Source organism: Epargyreus clarus, unplaced genomic scaffold, assembly GCF_041222505.1.
Source record: "Epargyreus clarus isolate Ecla_fem2 unplaced genomic scaffold, WU_Ecla_fem_2.2 ptg000008l, whole genome shotgun sequence".
Lineage (NCBI taxonomy): Eukaryota > Metazoa > Arthropoda > Insecta > Lepidoptera > Hesperiidae > Epargyreus > Epargyreus clarus.
In genome coordinates, this window is record NW_027332216.1 from 7,824,154 (window position 1) to 7,848,944 (window position 24,791).

Below are 24,791 nucleotides of genomic sequence, written 5' to 3' on the forward strand. Positions count from 1 at the left end.
AAATGAGCCTGGAGACCTCTGAATAACAGACCGATATAGTCGTAGTAGTGAGACTGTAATATGATATTAAAGTTACCACAATCTCGGATTTGTTTGGGGATGTTTTGAAACCGTTATAATTAAAGCTTTACAAAAAATATGTTTAAAAAAGTTCTTCTCTCAAACCCCACATATTTCCCGATATTTTGAAAGCGTTATAATACCAGCTTTTTAAAAATAAACAAAATAAATTGTCCTTCCAACCGAGCAATCTACTAGCGATTTGTATTAGATTATTATTTGATGAGTTTATTAAAAAACTTAAAAACACCATGGCCGCCGTGATTAGAATATTTTGTCAAACTTGCATTTATATAAGGGCTTTATTTTATTTTTTGAACAATTTAACTCGACTATAACGAATAATTATGAGGAAGAAGTTAGTTCCCGAAGAGAGACCCATTTGCAATGTAGTAACAGTGTATCGTAGCAGAGGGTGAGATTTTTATATTGGTATCTTTCAAACTGAGACGGAAGGCAATTTAGTCAAGGCAAGGTAAATCATAGAGGCAAGGTGGTCTAACTAATGTGGATTGGTAGATTAAAACATTAAAATAATATTTTCAAAACACCTATACATTATAGAATTTCAAAACTTGCAACTTTTAGTAATGTTATTTTTATCTAGATGCACGGCTGTGCGTCCACCAATTGACGGAAATATATAATTTAACCTAGCGATAAGGCAGAGCACTTAATAAAAAATATTCCCCGTTCGCCTATGGACATTATGTGATACCGATAAAGTCAATCTATTGCCAGCTTTAAAGAAGAGCTGTCTTCTAAAAAGTGCACTTTGTTAAAGAGCTATGCCATAACCTTCCGTGCATACCTTAGCAAGCAGATATTAACACCCCAGTATTACATTAATATTATTATTTCTTTAATGTTAACAGAATATAATACGTACCTAATTATGTCAAATACAAGCGGACAAAGACTAGTATTCAGAACTATAAGCTATGCAACTAACAATACGTTCGTTACACGACAGATGCACTCTGATAAGCAGATAGTTAACTGTTAGGAGCACTCGGTAATTAGCACGAAACAGGCACAACACTATGACAATAACAGTTTCATCTTGCAGGAATTATTTGCAGCGCTTGGAGCAATTCGAGAAAGCTATTCTAGCCTACAATGAGGCTCTGCGATGGAACGTGAGTTTCTTGTACGCTTTCTGTTTTTGTAGCGAAATTGATAGAGAAATTCGAATTTATATTTGTTTACAATATATAAACTTTTAAAAAAGTTTTCTGCACTTGGGAATTAATGAAATAGTCGACAAGTTATTAAATTTAGTTAATATTAAAAAAAAAATGTAAATAAAATATTTTTTCAAAATTTTTTGTCAACGTCATATTATTTTCCGTATTCTTAAAAAAAACAGTTAACGAGTAAAATTCTGCTGCAAGATAACCCTCTCGAATACGGACTAAGAAATCAAGTAAAATAAACCCCTATAAAAGTACTAAATTTGCTAAAAGTTAACCTAAAATTATTGAGTCTATTTAAAATAATTTTCGAATTGAATTCACTGGTAAACATACAATTAAGCTGAATGTAGACGCTGATAATGTTTGCCTGCGCCTGGGTCGTACTATTAAACTGTCGCAATGAACGAAGGTGTAGACGGCTAGTAAATAGATGGATAGTAAAGTTACTTAGTTTATTTTCTAAGAAATTAACATTGCATAGATTTTTAAAGTAGTAAAATTTTACCATAATATCTCCATTTACCATTTTGAATACATAATAAATAACGTGTGAAAACCACTGCAATAAATATTTTTGTTTTTTTAATAGTTTGAAGATTATAGAATCCTTCGTGTTTCGATTCCTGTGTCACGAGTGCCATACTTATTGTTGTTTAGTAATATCGGTGTTGAGCGCTGATGTGAAGTTATGTACCGGATTGAATAGTGTAGCTAGGAAACACACGAGCCAACATAGACTCTAGGTGTAGCAACGCAACTGTCGTCGACCTCAGACTTCAATTATTGTTTTCGGTCGTCTTTGAATGGCTGTAACTAGTTACTATTGAAAACATCGTAAGCTTACTTTCCACTAATATTATAATGCATTCCGAACTACAAGTATTTACATACTTCTGTTTGTCTATTTGTTAGTCTGACTACTATTAGTCATTGGCAAGGTACACAAATCTAAGATATTTAGATTATAATGATTATATTGTACACAAGTCCGTTCAATATACACGTTATTGCTAAATATTAAAGTTACATATAAGGCTGCTAGAACCAGAGTGTCTTAACCGCATTTTAATGTTTTTTGATTTACCTGTATTTTCATAATTTAAAAATGTTGTATAGTCCGCGTAAAACTGCTAGTCCGCTCTGAATATAGAAATGAATCGCGTCGCCATAGTAAATTGTATGACTACACCTCCTTGAAACAACGTCAGAGCTGACTATACACTTTTACTTTTCTCCATATTGTAAATCGTTTTTTTGTAGTTAGGCTACTCTGGTTCTAACAGCCTCATATCAAGAGTGTGGTTGTTTACAGGATTCAGACGTACGGTCCCTACTCGGCAGAAGTTTGGCGAGGGCTAAAGCAACACATTACAACGGTGCTTTAGCCGATGCAGCCCGCGCAGCCGGTAACACAAAAATAAATCATATTCCATTAGAACTCAAGTTTATAATGTCACGTCTACTATACATCGTTTAACGTACACAGTACGTTGACTACGCATTGTTTCTCAAACTTGCACCTCTATTAATATTATTAAGCAACGGCGGACCGTTTTAATTAATCTGCTATGATTAAATAGCCACAGATAAAGTAAAATAAAGTATTTTATTTAAAATTTTCAAATACAAAAATAATAGATATGTAATATGTGATGGGTTTATGTCTTATCCCAAATTAAATTATTTCTTTCTATAATGTCCATTGCTTTTGCTGTATCTTCTATGCTTTGATTTGGTTACGCATGTATATTCCACCATTACTACGCTTACTTTGGAAACACTGGTCTTTACAAAACATTGATGAAACTAAAAAGTCAACTCTGTTTGAAATGAATAAAGTCTCAATTTCTTTGATAGTTAACGAGATACGCCTGTTTATGTTGTGATGTACAAAGTTTGTCGCGATTAGTAGGGCGTGAATCGCGACTACCTTTGCTTTTAGTCGCCTGTGCTCTAATTTGTCAAGCAAACCGAGATTTGTAAATTATCATTTTGCCTTTGAGAATACAAAAATATTTTGTTAACGAATTTGAACTGGCTGTTTTAAATGTCATGTTTTAAAGTAAAAATAACTAAACATTATTGTGACGTTAAATATTCTAGTGTCCGTATTTGTATTAAAGTAACAGATTTCATAAAGAATGCATTTTTATAAGATTTATTTGTCCACATCACACACAGCTTTATTTGTACATGTATTTATATACTTCATATATTTCAATTTTAGAACTTAAAGTGAAACTTTTGTATTAACTTAACCTATCCGTTACTAAATAAAAAAAAATCATCCACCTATTTATTATGGGCACCAAAATGAAAAATAAACAGTTAATTATATATTATTATGGTATCTTACTCTGTTGTTTATAGAGAATTTAAATATTTTTAATTCGATTACAAAAAATATTTGACGTAGGTACTATTATAACTTAACAAAAATATGGAAAAATGCAAGAAACCCCAGATTTACATAAGTCGCATTCGCATTTTAAATTTAACTAATCACAGCTTCGGCTTCTAGAAAACTAAATGATAATTGCTTTCGTTAGAGTTGGAGCCAGAAAATCTAACAGCCCTTCAGATGCGGGCGCAGACGGAATACGAGAAGTGCTCCTTTGAGCGCGCTCTAGTGCTGGCGTGTAGAGGCCAGAGGGAGAGGCGACTGCCGACTAACTTTGCGGATTGTGCCCGATGCGCCGAGGAAACGGTTAGAACTTAGATTTAATGTAAAGATACGAGTAAAAGATAAAGATATACATTTCATACCGATACTTACATCACGACGCAACAAGTCATAAATGCAAAGATAAAGGAAGTATTTATGTCTCTTTCTTATAGCGATATAAGCTTATTAGATTAGACCTTATAGACAGAGAGATAAGTTAGAAATGCTACTCCTGAGGATCAAGTTGGAATGCTATACAGAAATATGGCTCCAACTACTCTTAACACATCCGCGCTAATACTGTTTTTTGGTTCCTATGGTGGTGCACGAAGTCGGCGCACGAAGGATTCTATCACCTTTAATATTGTTTCAAACCAGATCTTAGCAACCCACATACACATCCACACATACACACACACGTATACAATGTAGTAGGTAGTAAGCTACACTGGTGCTTTAAAGCAGAAATTGTGTAAGACAAACTTACTTATGAGGCTTCAAACTTGGTCCTCGAGGGTTAAAGTTGAATGTCTCATACAAGCATACGATATCGATTTCAGGTAAAACTCCTGTTCAGTTTAAAATTAACTTACATTTGTACTATGTTTTTATTTAAACATTAAAAGTAAACATAGATAATAGATAATTAAAAAATAATTTGAAAGCTTTCGTTTAGATTTATAAAAAGGGTTGAGTCGAATAAGTAGTGCTCAAAATGATGACAATTACACAAAATATAAATTGATGTTTATAATAAAGCAATGATATTAGAATGATATCGTATTTTGCAACTTAGATATCATCTCATTGTCGTAATAATAATGTTTTTATGTGTAACCTCTATATCAGTTAAATAGAATCCTAATTTTTTATCAGCTGTGGCATTTAAAAATTATCTCATTTCTGTGACTAAAGAATCAAGCAACTTTCCTCGCGAAGTTTAGAAAATAATAAACAGTTTTATACGAAAAGAGCCAAACAATTTTACAAACTAAGCCCCCCTTGGCTTAGAAAGTGATAAGCCACAATAAATTTCCAATAATTATCCTACAATAAATTTCCTTTGGTATAAATAATGCTATAGTCTGCGCCAGACTGCTGGTCCGCTCTGAAGTTGTTGCGCGCAGGTTTAGTAAGCATATATTCTGTAACGTAAGGGCACACTAACGCAGCTATATACCCGTGGGCAAGAGCCGGAAGCGGAGGGTGCCGGGGGGGTCCCGCGCTGTCTTCGTCCCGCTAATATCTGCAATTTGCTATTGTGACGCGAGTCGTTTCTATATTCGGAGCGGACTAGCAGTTTGGCGCGGATGATACAAAATTAAAGACGTTGATAGACAGCCATATATCAAGTTTATTTAATATAGGACATCGCTATGTTTTAGATGAATACGCTATAATAGTAGCTATGTACATCATATTTGAAGGTCCGTAATTAAGTGAGTGAGAAGGGTAGAGTAGCACTACAAATTATTACGTTTAAATATGCTAGACTATCAATTTGATAGGGGTTGAGTAATTAATACTAGCAATCTAGTAATCCAATTAATTTATTTACTGTCGTCTACATTACGGCCGCCAGATCAAGAAACCTTTGTCATGTGCATAAATAAATTATAATTAAAAACTTAAAACTTGTCTTTATGTGAAGCTAAGTTTGACAACTCCCGAAATCCTAGTATACAATAGTTTTAGAAAATATTCATTGATTCCACGTCTATAAGAGGGCTATGCGGATACCTTTATCTAAACGACGCAATACATTTCGTATTCGACTGAATAGCACTAAATCAATTGTAAATTCTATTTGAATGTACATAAATACGTATATGAGTATCTACTGGGGTAATCCCCAGATAACAAGACACGTGACTACGTGCATGAACCACTAATAATTCAAACATCGAATTCCAAATGGAATGCCACGACACGTTTTCAATTTTGCTAACGAATTTTAAAATGCAATTTTCTTTTCAATTTAGTTCGTTTGAACTTTCGAATTCATTTACAAGTCACATTCTTACAAACGCAATTTTTAATCTAATTTTATTGTTTGTGAATGTGATTTTTTTAGTTAAGTTTAATGATAAAGCAGACATACTACCTGGTGGAAAGTAGTCAACATCGATTTTTTCAACACCAGAGGATTCAACAATGCATCGCCGGCTTTGAAGGAGAAGTCTTTTTACACCCTTTTTGAAGAGCTCCTTGTCATAGCGCTCCGGGGATACCTCAGGAGAATTTATATTACTTGCTTTATTTCTATTCTACTCTATTCTATTTTACAAAACTTACTTGCTTACTACATACTACTCGAAGTTGACCGTTTCATTTAATTAATTAAATAAAATAAATTGCTTCTAAAGAGAAAACATCACAATTGCAGCAAAACGTATTGGTTACACTCGTAGGTACTAGCTTCTATACGTAACGTTGCTTACGTGAATTTTAAGTTATGATTTGAGGTGGTAGTAATATGCTTAGTGTAAAGTGAAGTGAAGCGGTATTAAAGAAAAATTAAACCTTTCGCTATGAAAAAACACATATTTTCTAACTATCACGGTTGAGTTTACGATTTTATCAAAGGCTACTTTGTACATTCCTTCGTGGTTTTTATAGTTTAAGTTAAAAATAACACTACATGCCGTTACGTTAAATACATCCATTCCTTCTAAATCAAAGTTTAAGTTTTATTTCAGATACGCGAGTGTGCTGGCGCAAGTGCGGAAAAGGTTTTGTCTGCAACGGCAAAACTTTTACGTTCAAATCGGCTAAAGGAATATACGATAGACTCCGATGCACCTAAAATTCCATTACGTAAAAGCAGATTTCAACCACAGCTTACACATCAAGTAAGATAATACAATGTTTTGATGTGGGGGCCTACCACCATCTTTTAAAAGCCATCATAGTTCAGGAGAGTTTTATTCTCTCCTTAAAACAGTAAAATATTCCGTCATACACAGTTGAACAAACTTAAACCCTTATTAATTTTTCGCTTATCCATTGTATAAAACCAACTGAAATTGTCATATTTTGCTTAAAAAGTTAAATTTCCTGCCAAAAAACTGAAACTATGATTAAAATAATATTGCGTTAAGAGATAGTAGTAACCCCTTGCTTTGATTTGTGTCAATGCCGACGGTATTAGAAGTATGAAGAAGAAATAGGTATGCGTTTCATATGGAAGATTAGTCCGTTATTCTCAAGTTGTAGGGTAATATTTTTCGAAAATCCTTCTATTACATATTGAAATTTAACATCTTTTCTCTACACTATCTTTTGTACAACTCGCGATTTATTTATCCTCCTATACTAGCAAAACTAGACCACGTTTAATGTGCCTGTACCTGATCTAGATAATTAAATAATCAAACTAAAACATTAATTTGTAGGAATATAAGATCACAACTATTTTCAAGTACAGCGTTATTATAATCGAGCTTTTGCCCGCGGCTTCGCTCGCGTTACGAAGTAATATTTCATCCCCTTCGGGGTAGAATTGATCAAAATCCTTTCTTAGCGGATGCCTACGACATAACATCTAACTGCCTGCCAAATTTCAGCCCGATCCGTCCAGTGGTTTGGGCTGTCGGTTGATAGATCACTATGTCAGTCAGTCTCCTTCGAGTTATATATATTTAGATTTTGAAACCATACTTCCATTCATCGACTACTTTTTAATTTTGTCAGCCACAAAAGCTAACTTTTAATAATCACACATACTACATAAAATAACAAAATTGACGTACCACAATATAATATCTATTCCAAAACCACTAAACAAAAGTACTCATATGCATATTACTTATTACAATGCGGGCTGCCATTTGCATTGTGTATTTCAATTTGTAGAGCATTCAACCAAATTCGAATCGGCATTGAGGTCCGATTTAAATAGTTACTTGGTGAACATTAATAAAATTACTACATCTAAAACATAGTGTACGATATCAATATTAGTTTACCAATATTAGTAAATTTCCGCTAGTCTCCAATATAAAAGCGAAGCCACGGGTACTGCTAGTATTTGTAATACTAGCAGTACCCGCGGCTTCGTCCACTTTTTTTCAATCATAATAAAAAAATCCTTTAGCAGTCGTGCATAGTGTAGCTTTCTGATTGTAAAAGAATTTTCATGATCGGTTCAGTATTTCCGAAGATTAGCCCTAACAAACAAACAAACAATCAATCAAAGTTACAAATCTTACCTCTTTATAATAGATACTAGAAATGTAATATTGCTAGTTCTGACCAGTGGAAGAATTCCTCTTCCAAAAATTCACAATAACTTTGTTCAAGGTACAAGAAATATCGCGCGTCGAAAAGCAGAAATCCGAACGCATATCTCGTTTAATGGCATCCAAATATTTAGAGCAAATGGCCCATGACAAGCACTTCCTCACTGCGTTATGCAAGGACGAGAGGCTGGCGTCAGCTAACAAGCTGGGATCGCAGAGACTGTACGAATTGGCTAATAAGGCTCTCGCGGATGTTGAAAAGCGACAAGTAAACTCCTTTTGTCACTTTAACAGCTCACAATTACCTCGCTTACATTTTTCGTTCCTGCATTTTTAACTTTATCTCCCTCGTTATGTGCCGTTTCGTGTGAGTTTATTATGCTTTTAAATATGCCTTTGAATTGCCAATGAAATGAGGTTTCCATTTTAATGCGGTTACATTTTACTACTTTATTTGAAGGAATTTAATTATAAGAAATAAAACGTTAATAGCGATACACACTACATTACATATGAACTTTGGGATCTCTTTCGCAAAATTAAAATGTGAAAATAATGAATATCAGGTATTTTCATGGAAAATGAATATTGTGAAGAATTATTTCATCAATAAATCTGTTCGTATAATTGGAATTCCAAATAAGGCCTCATCAATAAAGTTAATCACAGGTGCTGTTGTAAGTAAGATATGGATGAATGTGATAATTGAAGGTGGTAAATCTGTCTGCGGTTCGACTCCGGCCGCACCACCACCACTCCTATTTCTGCCTAGTAACTAGCAGTGTTAAGCGCTGCTATGTTCTGGTTTGAAGGGTGTGCTAAGGGGGGCATACTTATCGGACGCATTCCAGCTTAGTCCTCAGGGGTAGCGGCGCATATATAGGCAATCTCAGGTAGGAATCTAATCTCATCTGAGATTCCTTACAGATATCCATAGGCAGCAGTAGCCACTTACCATCAGATGGAACGCATACTCAACTGATTTTTAAATTATAAAAAAAAATCATTTTTTATTATTTTAAGACAGTACTCCGAGAACGTCGTCCCTTATACGCAGCTCGGGCATCAGAAGATGCAGCCCGATCACGGCTCTTCCAAGCACGGAAAGAGAGGATCAACCACGCCCAGAAACAACACGTAACTGACGCGAAGCGGCTTGTCAAAGCAGCTGAGGATATGCTGAAAACACGAGATACGGCCAAGTGCTTGGAGCTGGCCGAATTTGGAATAGAACAAATTTCAAGAAAGCCGAGCAATTTGCTACCGGGAAAAGAGAATTTCTTGCAGGCATTGCATGATATCGTTGCTAACGCTTTTCTGGATCAAGTAAGTTAAATTTCTTATGCTTCAAACAATTCGTAAGAAAAAAGTTACTTTAAACCGAGTAAACATTTTACTGACAATTTTTTCTTTTTATGGTTTGTAAAATAGCTAAAAAAAAAATACGTGTGGCACTCGGAGACTGCCGCGGTAAAGCTATTGCATAGCATTTTTTATGCTATGAAAACGCTCAGAAGGAATTCCAGAAATACAATATATTCTTCCATAATCATCAACATTTACATTAATACGCCTTTATCCACAATTTTATCATAATATCTCCATTATATAAGACATTGCAAATATCAGCTGACATTTCATAACTCCAAGCAAGACTGAACATTCTAAAATATAAAATAGAAAAGTATTTAATAAGTGACATAAAGTATTAACAACCAGCAATATAAATGGATCAATGCGATGTGCCTGTGACATTTGGCCGAATGTTACAGGTACATCGCATTTTTCATTAATAAATGCACTTTGTTTATTCATATTTAAAACACTTTGTACACAAATTATTTGTACCATAAATCATAATGGCGTTTTGATTTTGTGCTGTCAAGTCTGTCAGTTGTAATTGTACGTTTAAAAATAACAAACACTCTTTTACGTTATTTTATCAATCCAGAATTCAACATAGCTTATGTTGATAAAACATATTATTTGGATAATATGGTAATATAATTTTGAATTTTATAATGGGAATATAAAATATACTTCACGCAATTTTAAGATTTCTGCACGGATTATACAAAAATGTGTATTACTGCCATCTGTGTTCAAGTTGACGAATTAAGGTTATCAAATAAAATAATAAGGAATGTAAAATAATACTTTATTCAATTATATCCATATTTTTCTATTGACAGTCAACAACTCGGTTGCCTGGAGACTTGATATCCAACAGTCCTCCACCGCTATTTTCACTTACACCACCAGGGGCGCCGGCAGCATTTGGTCAAGGTGACGGCGCACCAGTATGCCATTTTCAGTTCTGACTTCATAATGGAGTCTACCTAATCTTCGGATGACGACTCCGAACTCCCATTTAACTCTTGGGTTGGTGTAACTGCGGACTTGTACCTTATCACCTTGTCCGAACTCCTGCGTTGGCGGTGCATTGTAATGTAATCTGGATAGTGGGGCGGATTTCTTAAATATGGCATGCATATAGGTTCTTACCTCTCTGCCGAACATTAACTGATAAGGTGATAACTCTGTTGTATTAGGTGTACGTCTCAAGCGTGCCTTGACAGTTAACAGTTTATCAAATAAACTTCCGCTCTTGCTGATATAAAAGAACATTCAGGTATTAGCCGATTATTTTCTTTTTGTACATTCAAAAATTTAAATTTTAGCTTTGTATATATTTCTTCAAATTCGTACCTGTATTTTATTTCCTCTTCTAAATTTTCTTCTTCTGTAAGCCATTCAATTTTTTCTTGAATCGCGTAGAATTTGTTCAAATTTTCTTGTAAAGAATTCAGTCGTATATTTATTTCTTCAATGTAAATTTTTTCTATTCCCGAAATGTAATTTTCGGTTCGTTTCATTAACCCACGTAATGTGGCTCGTATTTCCTTATTGTTTTTTAGTTCATTCGACATCTCGTCGCCAATATCAAATAAAATAATAAGGAATGTAAAATAATACTTTATTCAATTATATCCATATTTTTCTATTGACAGTCAACAACTCGGTTGCCTGGAGACTAGATAGTTGGATATCAAGTATCCAGGCAACCGAGTTGTTGAAAGGTGTTACTTATTTTCGTTACGGAATTTCTCGATTCGGTCGCCGCGCTCAAAGCCCGCGATAAAAGCTATGCAATAGCTTAAAAATATTGTTATTGATTTTACCGTCTTCAAATGTTCGCAGAATTTCATAATATTTACAAATACCTATGTAATGCTTCTTCCTAGAAACGAGTACGGGATCAAATGAGTGAAGCAGATCTCGAGAAGAGAGCATTTGTGCTTCTAGGAATCGCAATATCCCGGGAACCCAGCCGCGATTCAGTGTTACGATCGAGACCGCCCGCCCCTCCGCGCGACGCTAAGTAAATCTCCTTGCATTGATATATCACTAGTAAAAAATGTAGATAGGTTACTAACAAAACAATCCACAATTTTTGATGGCACTCATCGCGAAAAATGTGTAAGAAGTACAAGTAGGATAACACGCCTAAATGAATGCGCGAAAAAGAGATAAAGATATAGTTCACATGGGTCATTTAACTCGTATTTCATGTGCCACTTTTCGAGCCTGTATAACTTATCTAAATGTCCTTAAGTGATTCCTATAAACTTATTGTGTTACTGCATGAAGGAATAGCTTATATAATCCTAACTAATATTATTGACTATAATGAGTCTGTTGTGAGATATTATAGTTATTAATAGACTATTGATGTTTGTTAGGGAACATAGGTTACATGGCTTTTTGAGGCAAGTTGAATTATCATGCAATATAATTTATGCGTGCAAAGCATACGTGCAATTCAAGCAATTTTAATATGCATGAAGATCATGTATCATATAAGAGATTATTTCATATAAACAGCGGCAATTAGAAATAACCAATTCTACTTCTGTTTTTAAAGTGACATTTTATTTGTGTCATAGGTACTAATAATAATAATAGGTAATAGGTTAGCGTCTTAGTTTTCATTCATGAAGTTAAATATACAGACATTCTGGCAGTACCACTACGAATAGCCAATCGATAAGTAACCCAAAAAACAAACGTGTTTTGTAAAATAATTCTGAATACTCTTTGTAACTTAACATATCTACTTCGTTATGCAATAAAGTAATTAGCACTAAGTACAAAGTTAATTAAAAACATATTCTCAGGCGTCGGCTACGGACCCTAGAACGAGCGCTGTCGGTGAGTGGCCGAGCTTCCGAACGCTGCTACGTGATGCACGAGCTGTCGAGATTACACGCTGAAACTAAACAAGCGCACAGAGCTAGGTTCTACGCTATGAAATGCCAGTCTGGTGAGATTCGTGCTAATGCACACATATTTACTATAAACGTTTCTACTTTCTACACTCACAGTCCCACACTAGGATTCCCTGTGCCATGGACACATACATAGACGAATACACAAACACAGTCGCCTATGAACCTTTGAGCGTGCGCTGTCGGTGAGCGGCCGGGCTTCCGAACGCTGCTACGTGATGCACGAGCTGTCCCGATTACACGCTGAAACTAAACAAGCGCACAGAGCTCGGTTTTACGCCTTGAAATGCCAGTCTGGTGAGATTCATGCTAATGCACAGATATTTACTATAAACATTTCTACACTCACAGTCCCACACTAGGATTCCCTGTGCCATGGACACATACATAGACGAATACACAAACACTGTCGCCTATGAACCTTTGATCGTGAGCTGTCGGTGAGCGGCCGCGCTTCTGAACGCTGCTACGTGATGTACGAGCTGTCGAGATTACACCCTGAAACTAAACAAGCGCATAGAGCTAGGTTCTACGCTTTGAAATGCCAGTCTGGTGAGATTCGTGTTAATGTACACATGCTTATGTACACGCTTCTACACTCACAGGCCCACACTAGGATTCCATGTGCCATGGACACATACATAGACGAATACACAAACACAGTCGCCTATGAACCTTTGAGCGTGCGCTGTCGGTGAGCGGCCGGGCTTCCGAACGCTGCTACGTGATGCACGAGCTGTCCCGATTACACGCTGAAACTAAACAAGCGCACAGAGCTAGCTCCAATGCTTTGAAATGCCAGTCAGGTGAGATTCATGCTAATGCACACATATTTACTATAAACGTTTCTACACTCACAGTCCCACACTAGGATTCCCTGTGTCATGGACACATACATAGACGAATACACAAACACAGTCGCCTATGAACCTTTGAGCGTGCGCTGTCGGTGAGCGGCCGCGCTTCCGAACGCTGCTACGTGATGCACGAGATGTCCCGATTACACGCTGAAACTAAACAAGCGCATAGAGCTAGGTTCTATGCTTTGAAATGCCAGTCTGGTGAGAGTCACGCTAATGTACACATGTTTATAGCAAATACGCTTTTACACTCACAGTCCAATACTAGGATTCCCCGTGTCATGTGCCAAGGACACGTACGTGGACTAACACAAACACAGTCGCCTATGAACCTTTGAGCGTGAGCTGTTGGTTAGCGGCCGCGCTTCCGAACGCTGCTACGTGATACAGGAGCTGTCGCAATTACACGCTGAAACTAAACAAGCGCACAGAACTAGGTTCTACGCTTTGAAATGCCAGTCTGATGAAACTTGGGTTAATGTAGGTACACAAATTATTATTTATTTTGGTTTCAATGTCATATTTTTTGAAAAGCAACTATTTAGGAAAGCAAGTCTAGGCAGCTTTATGGGAAAAGTTTGTGATTAGATGTTACTATCAGTTAATCCACTCATTTCTGACCGACTACTTAGCGTGGGTTTCTTCCCGCGTAACAGATGATTAAGATAGATAGATAACAATTAAGATTAGATTAGGTTATATATTACCCTCCTTGTATTTATACTGACTCAGTTAAACATGGTTAAAGAAATATGCGAAATGAATACCTACGCTGTATTAAAAAGTTTAAAATAATAAAATAAGATAAATAAAAGTAGAGACAGTATAATTGAATTAAATAAAAAGTAACAAGCACATATTTGAAACGCAATAATAATACGAAAGCTCTCAAAACAATATTACATGAACGTCGTTTGTAGTAAATACAAATGTCGTTTACTTCGGTGGAGCTAGAGCGTCATAAGATCCGTCTACACGGAAACAAACTGAGCTGAGCTCGACTAAGCAAACTGAGCTAGATTCCACCTCGGAATACCTCTCTAGCAGTAACATAATGCTACAAAAATACACTTCCACTTAAGCTATTCCGTCCGAGTTAAACAATTTATTCGATGTGTTTCCTCCTTGGATTTCATAACGTAGTCTGACGTTACATATTCTCTGATGTATTTTCTTAGGTGTTCCAAAAAATTATTTTGTTTTTCATATTATTATACCTCTGTCATATAAGTAAATGTATTTTATTGCAATCAGTATAACTGCATTAAAAGTTACAAAAATTAAAAAAAAAATAGTATCAAGTACTAATTACGATTTGCTAATAAAACAATTTTTTAATAAAAATATTTTAACTAATGTAAAATTAGAAATAATCTTCAAAGGATTGACATTATTTATAAATTTACTGGCAATATTCCAGCCAGTCTCAGATAACTTAAATAAAAATACGCAGGAACACCATTTCTACCTTCGTAAAGACACGTTTTTACTTACGGATACTTTATTGAAGCAATCGTAAATCGATTTTGAAATCAAATTATGGTGGCGTTTTCCTCAAATCAGCGTATTAAGCTCAGAGTCTCGTACCATCTGGCGTAGTGCCAGTCGCGTTGGAATAATCGCCAATAAACTTAGGTAATTTGAAGGGAATTACATGTATGTGTCTAAACGTGTCGAATGATGTGTGTGTTGAAAAGTTACAACTTTTATAAAGAGCTTTGGAATAACTTCAAATCGGATAATATCAAGAAAACTAAAATATTTTTTGTAAAAACCACCCATGCTGGGTAAAAAAGGTCATCGTATTTTGACAAATAAAAATCAACTCTCATTTTAAAGAAAAAAACAGCGTCAACATCAGTTCATCCATTTAGGAGATACATGCAGACAAACAAATAGATACATGCGTAACGTGTGTGGGCCGTAAGTTATCAAGCTAAATCATTAACAATAAACAGTTTTGGGATACCATTATCAAACATGTCGAAAACAAATTGTCAATGTCTTTAAGAACAAAAATCTTTGGAAAATTTGTCGAAATGAATAAATTCCAAAATCAAATTACGAGGCACGCAACGCGGACCAGCGCACCTGGTTGCTGAATGCCACATTCTTGCTGGCAAGATGCCATTTGCTCCAGAATAATCGACCAGAAGCGCGCGCCGCGCTCATAGAGGGCGCTGCGTTGGCTCGCTCTTTCAGATACATGGACATTGCAAGCTTCTTTGATACTGTGGGTATAATAGTTATTGATTTTATCGTCATTATCATCAGTTAAATGCAATTTAACTGATCTGTAATGTTAAATGCTCTTTATGACTCTTCGTCGACTTTTTTGTACAAATACGGTAGACCTACATTAACCTTAATGTGCTGTCCTATTTCGTAAAGTAAAATACATATTGGTGGCCCACTCGCGTCAGATGCTGTCCTACCATTATAGTTATAGTGATAATTATAACGGGAATTTAAGATTCGAGGTGCCTTCCTAAACACGTAAATGACACATCTAAATCTCAAGCGTACCAGTAAAAGTTGCTTAACTTTTTAGATATTTAACTACCCACACATATGGCGAGAGGTACGCGTGTTTTAATATATTTATGTATTCTTATTATTTTTCTACTACTTTCATATCTTTGAAGCCGTAATGGAAGTGGAATTTTCAGTTCTCTTACTAAATATTGAGTGTTGAACAAAATTTCATTAACACACAGTACAGAAGAACATTCTACATTAGAAAATATTTTTTCCTTCTTCCCTTTGTTTGTTTCTAGTGCGTTAACGTGTCAATGGAAGGTGAGATAGCGTCAACAGAGGCGACCCTGGAGAAACGAGAAAAAGCCATGGTCAGCCTCATGCAAGATGACGATCTTCGTATGGCCGCTGAACATCTCTTTAGGAGGATGTCAGTTATACCTGTTTCAAGGTGAATAGTTTCAGAATAACCCATTACTCTTGAACAATAGCAATATATGTTTTAAAGAGTTGGTTTTGAAGGTGGTAGAATCTTTTGTGGTTCGACTCCGGTGGTACCACCGCTACACCTATTTCTGCCGCATAACAGCAGTGTTAAACACTTTATGTTCTGGTGTGAAGGGTATGGTGCGGGAGACATACTTTTCCGAGGCGTTCCACCTTAGTCCTCAGGGGTAGCGGCGCATCTGTGGCCGATCGCAGGAATACCTAATGCTACTTGAGGTTGATTACATATATCCGTGGGCGGGAGCCACTTACCATCAGGTGGACTGCATGCTCATCTGCTACTCCTATAGTATAAAAAGTGACCTTAATTTATTGAATGTGTATTCCCTTTCTATCATATATTGTATCGAACAATGCATTATCTGCTCACTGATTCTATCCGGTCAGTCGTCTATTTCCTGTGCATTCACCGTAAAATCTTGAAGTAGATAATGTTCGTCTCAGATTTAAGGCTAGTTTAAGATGTTATCAGTTTATAATGTATGCTATATGGAGAAATACAGAGGGGGTATTGAAAGGCCATAGAAAATGGAGAACGTTGAAGCTGTTTAGCAGGCGATAGCTGATTTGCTATTATTTTCTATTGGACATTATTTTTTGTCGACTTCTTTGTTAAACAGAATATTGTTTTAAGATAAACTTCTTTTATTCGCCAATCTATTTCAGGCGATTCTCGGTAATGCCAGGAGCGCGTACCGAGACAGTGCCCCCCATCGGGGCCAACAGGCGTGCTTCAATAGTCCCACGAACTCTACAACCCGCCAGGATCTCCCACAAAACTAATCGTACACTCGGTTATCAGGATTTTGACTTCTGAATCACTTTTACGATACTGATAATCTTGTTAATAATAATCAGATCGAGACTCGACCTTAAATTGGTACTGGCAACAAAATCTGTCAAATAATATTTACAATAGAAAAATAAAACAAACACTGCTTTAATAGTACTGTATTATATTAACATATGAAAACATATAAAAAGACATTTGTTTTTATTAGGAATTTAAAAATACATATGTAATTATAACGATTCGTAATTGAATACAAACTTTTGCATGTTAACAAGACGTGTTGATCAAATTTTATATACTGTAAAAACGTATGTTTTTGCTGAGTTTTAAAGCTTGAAATAAATTTTGGAGGAAATAATTTTGTTTTACTTATTTATCGAATAAAGCTTTTTTAAACGTCCAAAGTACGTACTGCCAAACAAACATTAAAAATCCTAGCCAATTAGTAGTTGGTAATACATTTTAGCTTAAACTTGTTTTTAAACTTTCGTTAAAACGGTAGAAGTTGTTGCATAAGCGTTTTATCAAATCGACTTTATAGCAATTTTATTCTAGTTAACTGTGCTAATGGGGTAACTTTCTCTTGCTACATACTAGCCATTCAAAAGTTATAACTGTATACGTTGAAATTTTATTTAATGATTTTAACAGAGTATTAGGTGTCTGCAAGTCAGATAATAGGAAGCAGAAAGGATGAATATAACTTTCAATGAGCTGATTTCAGGCTTTGGTCGTACATTTTTGAGCGGAATATGAACGCGCTTATTACGGTGGTAGGTTAGGAAAATGGTTGTCCCTGTAGTTCCGGGACTAGAATAGGGCTACGGTATCCCCTGCCTGTCGTAAGAGGGGACTATAAGGGGGCTTCCGGGGTTGCGGACGGCAAGAATGGGAGCTCGAACCGTCCAGCCAGCGATCCCGGGAAGGACGGCGGTATGTGTGGTCGCATACCGTCGTAAACACTAGATGGTGTGGGAGGAGCGAAAACTGCTCCCCCAGGGTAGAGCCCGTTGGGCATCGCGCTTGGAGGGCTCCGGTTGTGTTCCATTGGAGATCCCGGAGTTCTCCAACAAGCGTTGAGGACGGCCACCGGGGGGGTTTTAGTGCGGTAAAAATCCCACTTAACCCGGCGTCGCTCCCACGTCGTCGGGTACCTTTTGAAGGTTTCCCCCCTCGAGAAGAAGGAGATAAGGAGGGATACGAACGATATCGTGTCGGCAACAGTCATCAACAGCCGTTATCGCTCGTGTGTGTTCTACCTTTTTTTTTTTTTTTTTACGAGGGGGAAACCTTCAAAAGGTACCCGACGACGTGGGAGCGACGCCGGGTTATGTGGGATTTTTACCGCACTAAAACCCCTCCGGTGGTCGTCCTCAACGCTTGTTGGAGAACTCCGGGATCTCCGAGGGAACACAACCGGAGTCTTCCAAGCGCAATGCCCCGATCGGGCTCTACCCTGGGGGAGCACTTTTGGCTCCTCCCACACCATCTGGTGTTTACGACGGTATGCGACCACACATACCGTCGTCCTTCCCGGGGTTGCTTGCTGGACGGTCCGAGCTCCCACTCTTGCCACCCGCAACCCCGGAAGCCCCCTTTTAGTCGCCTCTTACGACAGGCAGGGGATACCGTAGCCCTATTCTATTCCCGAGACTACAGGGACCGTGTGTGTTCTACCTACCGCCAATGAACATTTTAGCTAATATATTACTTATTACTTGATTTGATATATAAATTCTTAGGCCGATATCTTTTACTTGACAATTTGGATTTTTATACGTTATTTTATTTAAAAGCAATATGTTAATTCTATTCATATTCCGAAATAACTATAACTTTTTGGCGATATAATCTAAGAAGAAGGGAATAGTTTAATCTAAATAAATACCTTAATAAATTAATTAACAAATCAACATATTTAAACACGTGTTCGTAAAATTCAAATAAATATTTAAAGTGAACAAATTACGGCATTTTTTTTCTAACTGCAGTATTTCTTTCCATCAACAGCGTTAATTGCTTTCGCCATTTTTCAATGGTGTTGAAATTAAAACATTCAATAAACGGCACCTGACGTGTACGTCACGGATCGCACGTGACACGTGACACGCGGGAAGTCAATTGGTTAGCGGCGTGACGTGTGGTGCATGTTTCGATAGGGAGTATCTGTATTTATCAGGCGTGAATTGGAGATTAATTGCAGCAAACCTTCTTTTGTAATATAGGAGTAGCAGATGTGCCTGCAGCTGTCAACATATTCAATGACGTTGAAATTGAAAACATTCAATAAACGGCACCTGACGAGACGTCACGGGTCGCACGTGACACGTGACACCCGGGACGTTAATTGGTTAGCGGCGTGACGTGTGGTGCATGTTTCAATAGGGAGTATCTGTATTTACTCGTATCAAGCGTGAATTGGAGATTAATTGCATTTAATTTCTAATCATATATCGTTATTTTACGAGCTTTCAATTTACTCTAGAGACTTCATTCATTAAAGGACATCTGTACCCTTTCATAACGATTCCAATGAAGAGATCTTGAATCTGATAGCATGTGAACATATCATTTGAAACGTTTGTGGCTATTCCGTGTAATTGGATGCATCTTACAAGCACAGCTTTGACTATGAGATGGATGGGCAAGGATACATCCAATAAGCTATAGGGAATTGCTTTCTGCGTCAGCGTCTCAGCAATTTAATTAATGGTTCTCCATTGGTCTGATAACTAAGGTTTTGAAAATAAAGAATTATCGTAGTGGCCATTTACAAGGTTATTATTACAAGGTTTTATTTACTTTGCTTTGTTCGTTTGTTTGTTTCGTATGTATATGAGGGACAGATTTTGCAACTGAATTTTAATCCACTTAATGTCTACCGATTAAACTGAAATTTTGCAAACTCGCTTGGTAAATGTACTTGGTTTCTGTTTTTATACGTGCGTTAAGATAGCTAATATAATATTTTTGCTCCCCCATGATATGGACTCGGACATCGGTAAGGCTTTATACTCTTAAAAATAACACGCTTTTTAAAACAGTAACTAATTTAATTTTTCAGTTGTACATGACGTTAAGCTGAGCACAACATAACGTTTTGCGCGGACGCTAATCCGTGCACGGGATTGCCTTTCCACTTGATATTTGTTGTATAAATCCCTCTTTTAACAAATTGCGGAGTTGAAAAATTCATGCATTTTTATTCACATGAAACACAACATCCAACATTTTATTGTTTCCTCTTTATGTGTTTGTATATTTCTCGCTTATTTGCTTCTTACGTTAATACAAGATTATCTAAGAGACTGGATAAAAAATTACTTATGTACACTTTCGGTAATTAAATGTGGGCATTGTTTTATAGTGAAAGTATACATATCTATTGACACATTTTTAACTGGAAACACATATTAGGATTCCAATTATTTTTCTATAAATATATTATCCCAAGTGCCTCAATGCATGATAAGGTCGTCAAAAGCGTTCGGGATATAGCGATCGCCATTTTGTAGTGATATTCAATAAACTTCATACGATGGTGCAGGGATTGTAATAAATTTAATAAAATATCATCCTCAGACTACGTCTACGTTCTTTGAAGCGTGAGATAACGTTAAGCGGAAGATCGGAACATTATTACGTCCTGCACGGAGTTTTCTAGACATTTATTGAAATCCAATGATAATAAAGTGATATTTTATTCTTTATATCACCTTAAAGTCATAAATTGAGATTTAAGGAACTGTATTTTTTAAATTTGTTACTTTAATCTAAAGTAGTTTGAAGTTATTTTTTTCACGATATTTTTTTACATTTTTAACGTTAGTAAGGTTTTTTTTGTTTACGAGGGGGAAACCTTCAAAAGGTACCCGACGACGTGAGAGCGATGCCAGGTTATGTGGGATTTTTACCGCACTAAAACCCTCCGGTGGCCGTCCTCAACGCTTGTTGTAGAACTCCAAGCGCGATGTTCCGATCGGGCTCTGCCCTGGGGGAGCGTTCGCTCCTCCCACAACATCTGGTGTTTACGACAGTATGTGACCACACATACCGCCGTCCTTCCCGGGGCCGCTTACTGGACGGTTCGAGCTCCCACTCTTGCCGCCTGCAACCCCGGAAGCCCCCTTTTAGTCGCCACGTCCTCCTCCCCTCGCCTTGTCGTAAGACAAGTAGGGGATACCGTAACCCTATTCTAGTCCCGGAACTACAGGGACAAACGTTAGTAACCTACAAACACTTCACAAGATATTTCGATTATGCAGTAGAATCAGCGAAAGAAAATCCATAATCTCTGTTCTATAAAAGTATATTTCTTATTATAGAAGCAACAAAATATATTCCATCTTGCCACTTAGTAATTTCTAATCATTAAAATTCGACCATATTGGGCTTCTTATCTGAAGTAGATTCTGAATAAGGCTCATTAATTTAAAAGTTATTAGCTTTATTGAGGTTTCGGGTTCCAATTTTACATAAATAGAAAGTCACATTTTCATAAAAGTCAGATATCATAACGATTGCCAAGAAATTAATCAATCAAAGTAAGATTTATTTACGATTTTGCTAATTAAATAAGTTACGAAATTAAGAGATTATATTCTTACAGTAGGTACACTATTACCGGCTTTACCCCAATATTCCTAAACTGCATTTCGCTTGCAAATCTAGTATTGCTTGCTATAAATTTTGCATACGAGGCAATATGTTTATCCTAAAGACCATTAAGGTTGTGTGTGGGGAACTGAAAAATTGATGTGATCGCATTTACTACAGTTTTAGTATTAAGTAGTCAGTTACTCACTGTTTAGTGAATATGTGTTTGTATTTAGTTTTCTATTTTATTAGTAAATATATCTTGGTTGATAATATAACATGTCAAACGTATCTACATTTTACATATTATGTGATCAATCGAAGACTAGCTTATTAAACAGGGTTTCGCGAAAAGGCAAAGTGTTCCGGGTTTGATCTCTGGCAAAGATATCTAAATGATGAATTTAGATCTTTTTTCTGGGTGTTTGCGTACTTTTTATGTGTGTAAATCATTGCAAATGAAAAACGAGCATACAGTTTACGTGATAATAAGTATCTCTGCAATCCATGAACTTTAGTAATCAGCCCACAATAGCATTTGAGTCCTACCAGGGATCGGCCTGCCTCACACCTTTCAAAATCGAATACAATAGCATTTGTTGTTACAAAGCCGAAATAGATGCGTCTATGATGGTCCATGAAACTATAAAGTATACTACTACATCCAGATATACACGTATATTGACACACCTAAATATACAACAGTGTATATCGTTATCTTCAGCCAAAGATATGAAATATTGCTACAGTGTACGCGTAATCGTATTAATTGATAGTGAGAAACGATCAAAGGGGCCAAATGGAAGGCGAACCACGCTTCCTGGCGTTCCATTAGGAAGTAATGGCCACAGAGTAATTATATTGATATTAGACAATTAGCCTGAAAGCTAGATTGTAGGAGTAATAATTAATTCCCTGTGGTCGCGTTATAGTTGAATAGAGATTCAACCGAGATTGTAAATTTAAATTAGTTAATTGATAATAAATTATAATGATCGACTTTTATTATTATTGAAATGTATATTTTTATTTTATAAGAGTTATACGCATGTAGTCCACCTGATGGTAAGGTACTGTCGCCAATGGACATCTGTAATCAACCCCAGATTGGATTAGATCCCTACCTCGGTCGGTCACAGATGCGCCGTTACCCCTGAGGACTAAGCTTGAACGCTTCGGAAACGTATTTCTCCCTTACAACACTCTTGAAACCATTACACAGCAACGCTTAACACAGCTGTTATTAGGTAGAAATAGGTATGGTGGTGTCACCGGAGTTGAAGCACAAAGGGTTTTACTACCTTTAAATCAGTTAATTATTTATTAATCGCTGTATCGATGATCGAATTTGTATTACTTTGAAAAAATGCCATTTATCTATCGGTTTTATTGTCGTCAATCCATTATTGTCCCACTGCTGAGCACGGGTAGGTATAGCGCTGGTCAAGTTCGAATTGCTAAACTTCACACACGTTAGAAAACTTTCTTTTCACGATTCTCAGGCGTAAAAGTTTCTTCACGATAACTTCACGATATTCTCCTTCACCATTACAGCACGTGATAATTATATTTTTATGTGCAAAATTATTAAAAAACATAAAAGGGGATCTGTGATTCCATTCAGTTTATATTTCGCAAAGTAAGTACATTTAACAAAAGTATGGTGACAACGCAAAATATTTGTAATAAAAAACTCCCATTGTACCTTAAGACCTTTATTTATGAAGGTTGCGTGTTTTTATTACCATAGACTAGATATGATGTAGATATGGCATAAATCTAAATATATATAACTCAAAGGCGACTGACATAGTGATCTATCAACGCACAGCCCAAACTACTGGACGGATCGGGCTGAAATTTGGCATGCAGGTAGATGTTAGGACGTAGGCATCCACTAAGAGAGGATTTTGATCAATTCTACCCCCAAGGGGATAAAATAGGGGATGAAATGATGATGAGCAAGCAAATTTACTGTAACTATTACAAGCTGGTAGAATGTTACGCTTATACTACGTAGCGTTATTAGTTATTACGTAAAATTTGGATGATTTGATTTTTTATTGCTGAAGGGAAGAGAAAGACTTCTTTACCCAAAATTTATATTTATCTTGCCTGTTCATTAGTTTATTTACTTGTATGATGCTTTCTACACTCATAGTCCCATATTGGAGAATCAACTCTATATCACAGATTTCTGTAGGTACGAAAGGACACTTAAATCCAAAGTATAATTCTGAGGTCGAACTAGAAGATATTGATTAATTATTGACGACCCGCGTGGCGGGGTGGTCACCATGCCGGTCCGACGCGCAGAAGGTCCCGGGTTCGATCCCCAGCCAAACAGATTTCTAAATGATGAATTTAGATTTCCGTTTCTGGGTCTGGGTGTTTGTGTATATGTCTCTGTGTGTGTCTATAGCACCCACGATACAGGGAATCCTAGTGTGGGGCTGTGAGTGTAGAAAGCGTGTAGAAAGTTTTGTAATGTAATGGCGGCTATTACAAAAATTGCAAAAAGTACTTGATTTTTGTCGCCAAAAAGGTTTCTTTTAACGTAGCGGAAACAGTACCATCTGCAACACTAAGGACAAAGACCCTTGTCACATGTTTCCGAAGACAGTTAGTTAAAGACAAGTCCTCGTAAGATGTCATCCCTTTTTTGTAGGGAGCGGGAAAGACATATTGTATAAGTTACTTGTTCACGTTGTTTCTTGTTTAATATTTAAAAATATTTGTGTAACAGAATAATTAGTATGAAGGTGGGTTACAATTCATGGCATGGCAGTGAAGAAAGTATGACTAATACTTTTGTAATTAATATATTTCCTCGAACATTTCATTGCGCACCTTTCTAATGTCAAGTGGACTGCATGCTCGTCTGCTACTCCTATATTACAAAAAAATCAGGATTATATTGTGATAGAAATAGATACCAGATACATTTTGCAGTCTACTATAATGAGAGCTATTTCATTTAAGTACAATTCGCACATATACAACAAACTACAAATAACCATTTAACAACAGGGTTAAGCGTTGCTCTGTTCTGGTTTGAAGAGTGTGGTAAGGGAGACATACTTTTCCGAGGCGTTCCAGCGTAGGC

The 24,791-nt window shown here is 36.4% G+C and overlaps 1 protein-coding gene across 2 annotated transcripts; it reads left to right on the plus strand.

Moving 5' to 3' along the window:
- The first annotated feature begins 322 nt into the window (after positions 1 to 322).
- Positions 323 to 17,139, plus strand: LOC140744008 (outer dynein arm-docking complex subunit 4). 2 transcript variants are annotated; one of them, XM_073075441.1, is made up of 14 exons: positions 323 to 475; positions 1,130 to 1,199; positions 2,569 to 2,662; positions 3,806 to 3,963; positions 6,621 to 6,773; positions 8,224 to 8,430; positions 9,186 to 9,488; positions 11,408 to 11,544; positions 12,341 to 12,365; positions 12,628 to 12,722; positions 12,978 to 13,002; positions 15,377 to 15,544; positions 16,089 to 16,240; positions 16,963 to 17,139. In XM_073075441.1, exons 1-14 carry the CDS (start codon positions 408 to 410, stop codon positions 17,111 to 17,113), a joined length of 1,806 nt encoding a protein of 601 aa, XP_072931542.1. In that variant the 5' UTR covers positions 323 to 407; the 3' UTR covers positions 17,114 to 17,139. The 2 variants fall into 2 exon arrangements, with proteins under 2 accessions (XP_072931542.1, XP_072931543.1); XM_073075442.1 differs by lacking the exons at positions 2,569 to 2,662; positions 3,806 to 3,963.
- Positions 17,140 to 24,791: the final 7,652 nt, after the last annotated feature.

What these genes read in the sequence shown, in the direction of transcription:
- LOC140744008 (XM_073075441.1), top strand. Translation starts at nt 408, where the DNA reads ATGAGGAAGAAGTTAGTTCCCGAAGAGAGACCCATTTGCAATGTAGTA. An exon ending in CTAACGCTTTTCTGGATCAA is followed by an intron (nt 9,489 to 11,407) that starts GTAAGTTAAATT and finishes GCTTCTTCCTAG; the next exon opens with AAACGAGTACGGGATCAAAT. An exon ending in GCCCCTCCGCGCGACGCTAA is followed by an intron (nt 11,545 to 12,340) that starts GTAAATCTCCTT and finishes ACATATTCTCAG; the next exon opens with GCGTCGGCTACGGACCCTAG.